A 12786-nucleotide genomic window follows, 5' to 3' on the forward strand; every position below is an offset into this window, starting at 1 on the left:
TCGTGATTTTTTATTTTAAATGAAATTCTCAATTAAAATCAAGTTTTTTCTTTAAAATAACTCAAACACAATGTTAGCTGTTAATGAAAACGGAAGAATTTGATTGAAACCGAGTTTTTTTGAAAATCATGATTTTTTAATGTAAATGAGAATCGGGATACGATTGTGACATCATTGTGACATCGAACGTGGCTGACTGGCAGGGCAAGTGGAAAAATGGTTTGAAAAGTGATTTTTGTAAAGTTTAAAATGTCAATAACGTAATATATACCATCAATCTAAGCAAAACTTGCTTCATTTACATCGCAGGACAATGGTGAGTAAGGTGGGCCAAAAATTGTAGCATAATCGTGTACCGTTTTGGTGGGGGGTTTGGATCTCTCGCACACACATGCATACAAACAAACAAACAAACAGAGAGTTTTAGTAATATATAGATATCTCAGATTTCCAGCAGCTGTAGTTACTTTTTGATTTTCACTTCAGAGTTCATTTTATCCTTAGAGTGTCCTTGTGTGTATATCCCAGGAAAACCTGGTCAAAGTTCCTTTGTCAGTTAAAAAAATAATTTGCACGTGGAATTCTTTCATCCCCCACACACTATTGACATTAGAATCAATAATGCTGTATTAAATTATAGCAAACTCAATTAGAGACAATTATATGTATTATTTTAACAAGAACAATTATGGTGCCTTCACGGTAATTTCATAGAAATGCAGAAAGATTGAAAATAAGGACAAGAGCGGAACACACAGCTCTTTCAGCTTGCTACCATCTAGTCTGATCATTTATCTCAACAGTATATTGCTACTCTCTCCCCATGACTTGATGCAGTTTGCATCTAGAAATCTTTTTATCATCTTCTTAAATATACTCAGTGATTTAGCCTCTACAGCCCTTTGTGGCTCAACTCAATCATTTGACATAAGACTGGGACTCGTCCAGCCAGGCAGACTAGCCCTGTTAGTATTTTGCACATTTCACAGAGATCTCCTCTCATTCTATGAAAATTTAATGAGTAGGTTGGGCAGGACCTACACAGTGAATGGTAAGGCTCTGGGGGGTGTTGTAGAGGAGAGGAATCTAGGAATGCAGGTAAATAGTTATTTGAAAGTGGCATCACAGATGGATAGGGTAGTCAAAAAGGCTTTGGTAGTCAAAAAGTCAAAACGGGACTGAGGTGGAGCGCGTCTCCAGCTATAAATTCCTCGGAGTACATATCTCGGAGGATTTGTCCTGGTCCCTCAACACCTCCAAGCTGATCAAAAAGGCACAGCAGCGCCTTTACTTCCTGAGGAGGCTCAAGAAAGCCCACCTGTCCCCCCGGATCCTGACCAACTTTTACCACTGTACCATAGAGAGTATCCTGACCACCTGCTTCACGGTATGGTACAGCAGCTGCACTGCTGCGGACAGGAAGGCACTACAACGGGTGGTGAAAACCGCGCAGCACATCATCGGTGCCCCGCTCCCTGCCATGGATGCCCTCCACCGAAAACGGTGTCTGAGACGGGCTGGAAAGATCATCAAAGACCCCTCACACCCCAACCATGGACTGTTTGCCCTCCTCCCATCAGGGAGGCGGTACAGGAGCCTCAGGTCACGTACTAGTAGGATGAGGAACAGCTTCTACAACAACACAATCACATTGCTGAACTCGGAGTCCCGACGATAGATTTTCTCTGGTCCCTCCATCCCCATTGTTTAATGATTCTGTATTTCTTGATTATTCTGTATCTTCCCTCTTTCTATTTTTTTTTGTTTTCTTTATGTACAACTACTACGGACTGACGCAAAACTGCATTTCGTTGTACTGATACTTGTATTTGTGCGATGACATTAAAGTTGAATTGAATTGAATTGAATTGATACATTGGCCTTCATCGGTCAGAGTACTGAATATAGAAGTTAGGAGGTCATGTTGCAGTTAAATTAGACGTTGGTGAGGTCGCATTTAGAGTATTGTGTTCATTTCTGCGCACCATGTTATAGGAAAGATATTGTCAGACTGGAAAGGGTGTAGGGAAGATTTTCGAGGATGTTGCCAAGACAAGAGAGCCTGAGCTGGAGAGATTGAGCAGCCTGGGACTCCTATTCCTTGGAGCGCAGGAGGATGCGGGATGAGGCTCCCCTCAAGGCTGTGTGCTCAGCCCAGTGTTGTTCACACTGCTCACACATGACTGTGCTGCCTGATTCAGGGACAATAGGATCATAAAATTTGCGGATGACATAACAGTGGTGGGACTCATCAGCGGAGATGAGGAATCAATGTACAGGGAGGAAGTAAAACAACTAGTGGACTGGTGCGGCAACAACAATGTGTGAAATTTTTTAAGTTGCATGTGCGATGCTCCGGTATTCCCTGGGAAACGTCTTCTCATTTTGCACTGTAGAACTGTTGCTTTACAAGATGACAATAAAGGTTGATTGATTGATCTTATGGAAGTGTACAAAATCATGAGAGGATTAGATGCACACAATCTCTTGCCAAGAGTAGGGGAATTGAGAATCCAAGGCCAGAGGTTTAAGGTGGGGGGAAAGATTTGATAGGAACCTTAGGGGTTTTTTCACACAAAGGGTGGTGGGTGTATGAAAAGAGTTGTCCGATGAGGTAGTTGAGGCAGGTACTATCACAACTTTTAAGAAATATTTAGACAGGTACATGGATAGGACTGGTTATGGGCAAGTTGGGCCAGAGGGCTTATTTCCACGCTCTATGAACCTAGTACTAACCCAGTTTACTTAATCACTCCTCATGTAGCACACACACCATGAAAGAATCAGGTTGGTGAAACTCTGTTGCACTTCCTCATTTGCAAGTTCACCTTTTCTTAGGAAGTAGATCAGAACTGTGCACAATACTCATCAAGGTGCAATCTCACCAAAGCCCAGCATAATTGTAAGAAGAACACAGTTCCAGTGCAAGGTTTAATCGCAACCTCCACAATCTGAAAGTAAGTGGGACATTGGATAATAGGATTGCTCTGGGTCCATTCAACTGAACAACTAGAATCTCTAGTAGGTTTATCTATCAGAAATCCATGTTCCCTTTCAGAATGCATTTCACTTTCAGAAATGTTCATTTTATCTAATCCTACTAATATTTTAACGTCTGACCCTTTATAATAACGTGTAGGAAAGAACTGCAGGTGCTGGTTTAAATCGAAGGTAGACACAAAATGCTGGAGTAATTTGTCTCAACCCGAAATGTCGCCCATTCCTTCTCTCCAGAGATGCTGCCTGTCCCGCTGAGTTACTCCAGTATTTTGTGTCTACCCTATATAATAGCCTTCAGCTTTCTCTCCCACCACTGACATTCACACCAAGTGGTGTGCAGTTTTCCTAAAAATAAAAACTGCCACTCAACTCATTGCATACCAGGACAATCCCGGACATACTAGCCTACCAGGGGCTGAATATCCATGGTGCAGACAAATTGATTATGTTTAGACAAAAGAACTTTCATTCATACTTTCCTTGCACAATCACAGAAACTCAAAAAACAATTTTAATAGAGATACTGATTTGTTAATGGAAACAAAAAAAAGTTTCATTGCAAAGACTCCAAGTTTACTGAGGCTAATTCAATTTACAGGCTCTTGAATGAGTCCGTATAGCAAGAGGGATGTCTGAAAATGACTATTTGGCCTAATAATATGGACAAATTAATTATGTACAATTTTATAGTGAAATATTAAAGCATTGGTGGAATAAATTAATCTATCTTATTTATTCTTTCATTTTCTAAGATGATATAAAAATACTAACAATTTATACCTTGGCATGGATATATAAAATTGGTAATTAATAATTATTTGCATCAACTCTTACCTGTGCAGATGGAACTTGATTAACTGTCACGAATGTTTTATGTACTATAACTTCCGACTCCTTTGGAATATTTATTCCTTTCATGCTTTGGGACAGTATATATTGATGCTGCCTGTTTTGTACCTGTGTCACAAACAAAGAACAATTCTTTTTTAATACATTCATGAACTAAAATTATCCCATCTTCATAGAGTTACAGAGAGATGCAGCATGGAAATACTGTAAGCCATTTGTCTACCAAATCCATGCTGACCATAAACCACCCACATGTATTAATCCTAAGTGAATCCCATGTTCCCACCAACTCTTCCAGATGCTGCTACTCATGTATACCCTTGGGGAAATTTGCAAAGGCCGATTAACTAACCAATCTGCATGTCTTGGGTATATGGGAGGAATGGTTCAATAGTTGAAACTAGAGCTCCCCAGGGAAATCAACGGGGTCAAAGGGAGAATGTGCAAAATCTACACAGATAGCATTGAGGTGAGGATTGAACTCTGCAGGTATGGGCTGCAGACTATGAGCCGTGCCATTGCGCTACCTTTTTATAGAAATGCACACATCCTATGTTCATTTCCATGTCTTTAGCTTAGCAAGGGAAGGCAAAATCAACCCAACCAAATACAAAGCATGACACTCCGCTCACTTTAAATTAATTTCAATGAAAGAGAAGTAAAGAGTAAGGTTTCAGTTACACTGTACTTCCTCAATATATCTCAAAATACTTCACAGCAATTATGCTGCCAGAGGAAGTAGTCAAGACAGGATAGGATAGCTTTAGAAGGATATGGGGCAAACAGGGTGGGACTAATGAAGATGGGGCATTTATTATTCATTTATTATAGAATCTACATTAAAATAATTTTGAGCCTATCTTTAATGTAGGTTATTGTGGGTACGTTCAATGGCATTCACTCAAAGCAAAAACGCATTATGTACATTCACATGGCCAAATAGCCACAGCCCACCCACGATTCTATTTTCTATTGAGTTCTTGGTTTTAAAGTTTTAAAGATTTTAGAGTAAACTAACAAAGTTTATTATACAATAAAACAAATGTTAAACACAATCAAACTGCTATGATAGTTCATCTAAACAATGTGTCCCAACAATTAACTAAAATTTTAGGGAACCATTAATAATCAAAGCAGTTCTTCTTCAGGTTATCTCAGCTCAAGAGATTTTGGACATGAAAGCAAAATGAGTACAAGGAGCAGAAGAACTGTGATCATTTAAAACAGTGGAGCAGGTTTGAAAATCAGGATTGTTAATAAAGGACAGATTAAACAGATTCAGATTCTAATTTCTTAAATTCGGAACAATAAATGACCTCACTGAAATGTTCAAATATCCTAAGGGGTTTGCAGGGTTGATAAGGAAGTAATATTTTCCCCGGTCTAGAGCAACTAGAAACAGGGGGTCATTGTCTCATAATACGGAATTAGCGTTTAGGAAAGTGGCCAGAAACACATTCTTCACCTAGTGAGTTGTGAACCATTGAAATTCCCTATATACTGCGAAGATGCCAACATTGAGTATACTCAAAATAAAAATCAAAGGAAGAAAGGTATAATGGGTTCATGCAGTAGAGAAGTACTGAGGTTAAAGATAAGCCATCTTATAAAATAATGGAGCAGACACATGTGATCAACTGGCCTAACCTTGCTCCTCATATGTTAATGTCTCTAGAAATGGCCTGCACATTTACTTATTTAGGAAGAGGGGTAATTGGGTCTATTAAAAAAAAGGGAAAAAAAGGGAAAATTAAATTCAGCTTCCTATGCTCCCTTTACTTTTTGTAAGTAAGAAGAGGAAAGAAAAGGCTAGAAAGAATGCCATAGACTCCAACATTAAATGACTGGAAAGTGAAGATCTGATTTCTAAACATTTGAATAGGCATTGAGACTTGTATCAGATTTAAGTGCTTAAATAATTTAATGTTATTGGGTAACAATTTGAGAGGACACGTGCAGCTGACACTCCCAGAAGGCCAAGGCCCTTGTTTGGTCCAACTCAAGACCCGGCAGATTGCGGTATCAGGCGGAGCTGACCCCCGCAGGCAGAGCGTAAGACCCGGCGGATGATGGCCTGCAGGAAGTGGCTGCCGAGTCGGTTCCTTGCTTGTTGGAGCCGGTGGACCGTTGGCTTGGAAGGGGAGACTGCAGTGCCGACCCCTGCTCGTCCTTCGAAGACCAGAGACCAGGAGGATGGAGCCGACGATGACAATGGACATGACGGGAGAGGAGAAAGGCCAACTCAAGACCCGGTAGGAGAGAAGAGGGAACTGGAGTCTGGCCAACTGAGCCCTCATGATCAGCTGCAGGAGGTGCCCCCGGGGAACAAAGGCAGAAGGGCGAGGAGAGGGACGTGGCATCCATAAAGGAGATGGCTGGAGGTTCGCAATAGCCTTGATCTCACAGCGTTCATAAGAACGAGAGCATGGAGTTTGAAAATGAAGCCAAAATATGCACTTCTTGCATGTGGGCTCAGTAAACAATTTCTGTACACTTGTTAATTGGCGATTGGATTATGGCAATACTCTACTGGACTGTTTGTAAGAACAAGAATTTCCTTGTGTTAGCACTTTGCACACGTGTCAATTAAATCACCATTGAATTTAGATTCCGTGTTGACATTGGAATGGGCACACACTTAGAAAAGTATATTACAGCTAATTTGCATGGGACTTCTCCAAGAGATATACTGCTATTTAAATTTTACGGTCTGCATTATACAGCTTTATTTCACCATGGAGCTTGTAAAAGTCCTGCTCCACGGTACAAGTTCATTCCAAGAGCTCTCCCGAGTTTTAAAAACATCAAACTCGTGGTAAGCACGGAGAATGAACGTAGTGGGTACGTCGGAGCTCGGGAACGTCTCTTTGCGGCTCGTACCGCTAACAGCAGGTACTCGGGAAGACTAGTTAATGGCAGGTAAGCACAGGAAGATGTTTCAACATGTTGAAAAATGTCCACGAGAGCCCCAAGTACCGACAAGTGGCCATTACCGTAAATCTCCAAGTTCGAATCAGGGCAAACTCGGGAGCTCTTGGAATGAACTCGTACCGTGGGACAGGGCTTTAAGAACTCAGAAGAATATGAGACTTTACCATGTAACAAGAAAGCAATGGCTTTCTCCTGTGAATAAAGCTTCATGCATGCAGACTGACCCACATTATTCCACATTCAATAGCCATGACTCGTATTATGAATTGATTTGCCTCTAAAGATTCCACTGTAATAAACACAAATGGTGTTTGCTAAGAAAAACAAATCTTCAATTAAAAAAAAAAGGATTTATCTCCTCAATAGATACCACAAAACTAAAATAAATAAGCATGGTTTAGGGTAGATTTAACTTCAGTTTGTCATTGCACACACACATCAGTAAGCAGGGACGTTAAATTTGCAAAATTAATACAGCAAAACATAAAGTGACAAGACAATTATAGGTTCTGTTTGGACATGCTTGTAAAACTACCAACTCATACCTCTGTGGGGCTTGACAGCCCCACCTGCCCGTGGCTGTTCTGTACATAGGTGACTTCATTACCATGTTGATATTGTTGCTGATGGTCTTTTACCTGCACAAAAAGATGCACATTAATCAAGGGTAAAAAAATTGCTGTTCAGTAGCATTTTTCAGTTCTTAGAAGCCACTCCCTAAACTGATGAATCTATTGCTGGCAACAAGGGTGACATTACATATTGTTAATTAATGCACAACTTTTTTTTTTAAACCTTTGCGGGAGAATAAGTTATTGTTGCAAATAAAAATCAAATCACATCATTAAACTAACCAAAACGCAAAATACAAAATGATTCATAATCATGTGCACAGTCGTTCCTATTTGCTTTGTTGCTTTTGGACAACACATTTCAGTTCTTTTCTCAGTTTGACAGTGTTCAGTGTTTAACAAATCACAGGAGAAGTTAAAATACAAGATAAAACTTGTGCCATTCAAGATTCAAGAGCAACTATATAAAAAATCTACCAAGATGGCTCACATTCAGGGAAAGAGACATCTTGCTGAGTTTTAATGCAGTTGCTCTTAGTGCATGCAGCATTTATAGCATTTGTTTAAATAACACGATACTATATTACTTTATTGTCAGAACAAAGTCTGAAATTTGTTTTGCATCGCAGCAGCTCCATTTACAGCATCATATAAAAGATAAAAGAGACTTGAAAAGTCATGCATCAAGGCAGGACCCAAAAATACATACATTCAACACAACATTACAATAACAGAAGACAACATTTGAGGCCCATCAGCATGCATTTGATCTGGGATTAAGCGCCGTACTTAGTTCGACACAAGAGTGCTTCATTCTAACCCTATTAAATTTTGGAACCCTATATCTCCGGTTTGATGGTAACAAATTGTACTCACTGTTCAGAACGTGGTTGGGGTCAGAAGAAATATTGTTGGCCTTCCTTAATATGTTTTTATGGTAGGATGATTTATACAATTTCTGAAGTGGTTGACCCACAATCTTTGTGCAGATTTGTAATTGTTGGAGCAGCCTTGACCCTGTAGTAGCAGACAAACCCCCATACCATGCAGTCCCACAGTATTACAAAACTCATTATTACAGCGGTAAAAAAATAACAAAAGGATTTATCTACTTGCTCCAAAAGATCTGTCGGTGGAGAAACCAGATTCTTTGTTTTGTCCTAATGCAAATCTTATCAATGTGTAGGCTGTGGGCCGAGGAGCTTTTTTGTGCAATTTCGTGACCCAAATCACGAAACTACATGAAACTTTCACATTTTGTGTAAAAATATTATATAAATCATCCCTGAAATTCGTCAAGAATGAAACTTGCACATTTTTATTAAATTAGAGAAAAAACGGAAAATTTTGGGGTATTTTTAGTCCAATCAAAGCACGTTTAACATTGAGTCGGACGCCAGTTGACCAATCACGTGCTTTGTTTCAGGCTAGCTAGGCAGGGAGCACACAACATGGCTGAGAGGACTTCACTGATGCCTGTTTTACTGGAGATTCCAATGAAGGTTCTTTGTTGTTCTGTGGAATACATGCCGTGGAAACTTGCAGCATGGTAATTTATTTTAGTGAGAAAAGTATTAAGAAGTCTGAAGAATGTGCAGCTAAGTGGATAGAAATGGAACAAAGCATTGAAAGCAAATTCCCTGCTGAAGTGCTGCAGTCAAACTTTGTGAATCAACTGGAACTGAAAAGTAAGATCTAAAGTCTGATTTTATGAAAATTGATCTGTATGGACATTTTGATTGCACCATTTTAGAATGTGAAAAAATGAGGTTTAGAGGCTGAACATTCACTCATACATTGATTCATTCACTCACTCATTCATTCATTGATTCATTCACGCATTCATTCATTCAATCATTCATTAATTCATTCATGGTCTAAACTACGTGTATTCATAACAAAGCAAATTAAACATTTTCACTAATGCCAGCTTGTTGAAGTCTAATAAGTTTTCTTTAACATCTATTCTCGGAGCTGCCTGCAATAACTTACCGGGAAAAAGGGCTCCGACCGCGGGGCCTTTGGGCCTATGTATTTAACATAGTGAAGCCGCGGTCTCAATGAAGAAGCGGCTGATTCACGGACACGGAGCCGCGGAGTGTGTTTGGATCTTCTCCACGGTGGGGGGGGGGGGCTGTACATAGTGCCGTCCGTAGCGGCTGTTTCCCGGCCCCGACCACGGGAGAAAACGGAGGAATATTCGCTGCACTTTATAGGCTTCCATTGGAGTGAGAAATGGTCAGAAATGGCTGAAGTTTATGTAGAAATGAATTGGTGTATGTGAACTTAAACTTGAACTTGAACTAATCTATGGTAGTAACAGTGTTATTCTCATTAACATTAAGAAGAGGTTGAAATGTTATGAATTGAAGTCCATGCAGACTTAATGACTATGAGATTTTTTTATGTAGCCTCTGCCTGACACTCCACTTGAACTAACTTATCAATGGACTTATCAAGACATCAAATTGTATCAAGAGACTTGGAATCTGATAAAGAATACGCAGATGAAGATCAGATGTAATGTAAACAAATAATATGGTGAAATAAATGATTATATAAAGTTTTAATTTAATGTTGATCGTTTCACTGTTTATTTGGTCAAATTATTTAAACTATGAGTGAATTACTTATGATAATGGTGTGCTGGTGAATGACAGTGCAACAGTCCACCCACCCATCTACACATAAATACATACACACACGCACCCATCCGTACCCACACTTCCATGCATGCACACACACACACACACATGCATGCACACATACATCCGCACACACACCCATCCACCCGCACGCAGACATACATGTACACATCCATGCACACACCTACATCCACACACATACATCCACACATACATCACACACATCCACACATACATGCAGACTTACATCCACAGATACACACACAAACTACAGATACTCAAACAATGCAACACTTTTAGGGTTATTTTAAGTTAAATGTAATAGCCCTCATTTGCAAAGGCATAATCGGGGGGGTCTCTAACATAAATGTAGGCTCATTGGAGCTTAAAATGAATACTCATCGAGTAAACATCAGAGCATTCGGTTTTTGGTCAGGGTGTGGCATTTACATCAGAAATAAAATAGGTCTCTTACAGGTCTGTCACCCAGTCTGGCACTGCCCCAGTCCCACTATCAGCACTGGCTCTTTAATTAGGCAGGTTCATGAGCCCTTAAAACCTGAGACATCTGCTGCAGTCTCAATAAATTTCCTATTAAAGCGTCTGGAAGATGCCTTACTAGACTGTCCCCCAGCCTGGAACTGCCCCAGTCTCACTATGGCTGTTACCCCCATTCTCCCCACTATGGCAGTCAGTGGGGTTCAGTAAATGGGGGCACCCAGAGGATCTGTCCTGACCCTTTAATTAGGCAGGTTCATGAGCCCTTGAAACCTGGGACCTCTGCTGCAGTCTCATTACATTTCCTATTAAAGCGACTGGAAGATGCCTTGCAGGACTGTCCCCCAGCCTGGATATAGATATATATACCCAACTACACACACACACACACACACACACACACACACACATATATATGAATAATTTAAATGGACTGCAACACGGAAATAGGCTGACCATGGTGTAATATGGGCATTTGCCACTAGATGGCGCTTACTTTCCCAATCTCATTTTCTAATTAGTTTAATTAATTAATGTGCAACTTTTGGCACTGACAAGTTATGACATCTTTCTCAATTATATTTCATCTAAATCTGTGGAAAATTTCATGTCGTACTGTGACGTGGGTCACGAAAATTGATTTCTAGACACATTTTTGATGCTTGGCCCACATCCTAGTGGTCATTCCATGATAACTGAAGATCTATCGTTACCCCCAAGTATTTAAATGAAAATACCTGCTTGATTTTTTTCATAATGAAAACAAGAGAAACTTTATGAGAGTCAGATGGTGAACCAAATACAATCTCTTCTGTTTTCTTTGTGTTAATCTCAAGGGCATTATTATCAGCCCACTCAACCAGTTTGATCACGCCGAGTTGGTGCAGCACAGGGTTGTCTGAGTTACTTTACAGAGATAATAGAACTGTATCATCTGAGTACTTTAGAATATATTGATTTGGTGTATCTGTACGACAATCATCAGTGTAAAAGGTAAAAAGCATAGCTGAACTCACACAACCCTGGGGGGCCCCGACATTGGTTGTGATGGCAGATGAAAGGGTTTTATTCACCTTGACAATCTGTACTCTGTTAGTGAGAAAGGAAGCATACCAATGAATCAGATAGGGATTCAGTTCCTGCCGGACTATTTTTGACACCAAAATGTCTGCTTGTATTGTGTTGAAATGTGACGAAAAATCTAGAAAGAGGGCTCTTGCAAAGGTGTTTAAGAAGGAACTGCAGATGCTGGAAAATCGAAGGTAGACAAAAGTGCTGGAGAAACTCAGCGGGTGCAGCAGCATCTATAGAGCGAAGGAAATAGGCAACGTTTCGAGCCGAAACTCTTCTTCAGACTATGCTCTTGCATAGGTGTTGGGTTTGTCTAAATGTTTATAAATAGTATGAACTAAGGAGGCAACAGCGTCTTCTGTGCCACAGCCCTGCTTGGATATGGATCGAGTTTATAGTTTGTTGTACTGATGAAATGTCGGAGCAAAATTATTTCTAGAGATTTCATAATCACCGAGGTACAGGCTATGGGTCTGAAATCCTTATGTTCTTTCAGACATGGAAACTTGGGCAAAGGTTTTATATGCAAAGTTTTCCATTACAGAGGGACAGTGTGTGTGTTCACAGAAGCCTGAAAGATTTGTTGCCACACTGGAGCCAGCTGTGTTGCAGTTCTTCAAGAGAAAAGCGCGTTGATCAAAATTAACTATTGTTAGATACATTTAGGATCAGCAACCGAACCACCATCTGATGACTGCAGAGATAGCAAGTCTGGTCAACCTTGACAGACTACTATAAAAACAAAGTTTTGGAAGTAGACACAAGAATCTGCACCTGACTCTGGAATTACCCCTATAAAACAAGGATGTGGCCAGAAGAAGTTTCCATTGGTAAAAGGCTCATGCCATGCAATTGACTCATACAAAGTCTGATACAAATTAGCCAGTTTGCAGGTAATGGAGTCTGAATAAACCCAAATAAGATTCATGACATTAGGTTCATTTACAGCAAATGTTAAAACATCGAAGGGCAGATCAACATTTCAATTATAAATCATTTCCAATTATGCTAGTAGTCGTATATCTGAAAACATTCCAAGGAATGTCAAAGAATGTTAAATACCCTCCTTCCCCTCCCCCTTCCCAGCTCTCCCACAGCCTACTATCTCCGCCTCTTCCTTTCTTTTTCCTGGCCCCCCCGACATCAGTCTGAAGAAGGGTCTTGACCCAAAACGTTGCCTATTCCTTCTCTTCATAGATGCTGCCTCATCTGCTGAGATT

General features: G+C 40.2%; 1 protein-coding gene across 1 annotated transcript in view; it reads right to left on the reverse strand.

Moving 5' to 3' along the window:
• Nucleotides 1-12786, reverse strand: part of LOC129702224 (protein POF1B-like) — a 79436-nt gene that overhangs the window by 48135 nt on the left and 18515 nt on the right. Inside the window, exons 2-3 of the mRNA XM_055643879.1 lie at nucleotides 7326-7418; nucleotides 3835-3957 (exon numbers count right to left, since the gene is read on the reverse strand). Coding sequence (XP_055499854.1) covers nucleotides 3835-3957; nucleotides 7326-7418 — 216 coding nt within the window. The remainder of the gene's footprint in view (nucleotides 1-3834; nucleotides 3958-7325; nucleotides 7419-12786) is intronic.

This window comes from Leucoraja erinacea, chromosome 12, assembly GCF_028641065.1.
Source record: "Leucoraja erinacea ecotype New England chromosome 12, Leri_hhj_1, whole genome shotgun sequence".
NCBI lineage: Eukaryota > Metazoa > Chordata > Chondrichthyes > Rajiformes > Rajidae > Leucoraja > Leucoraja erinaceus.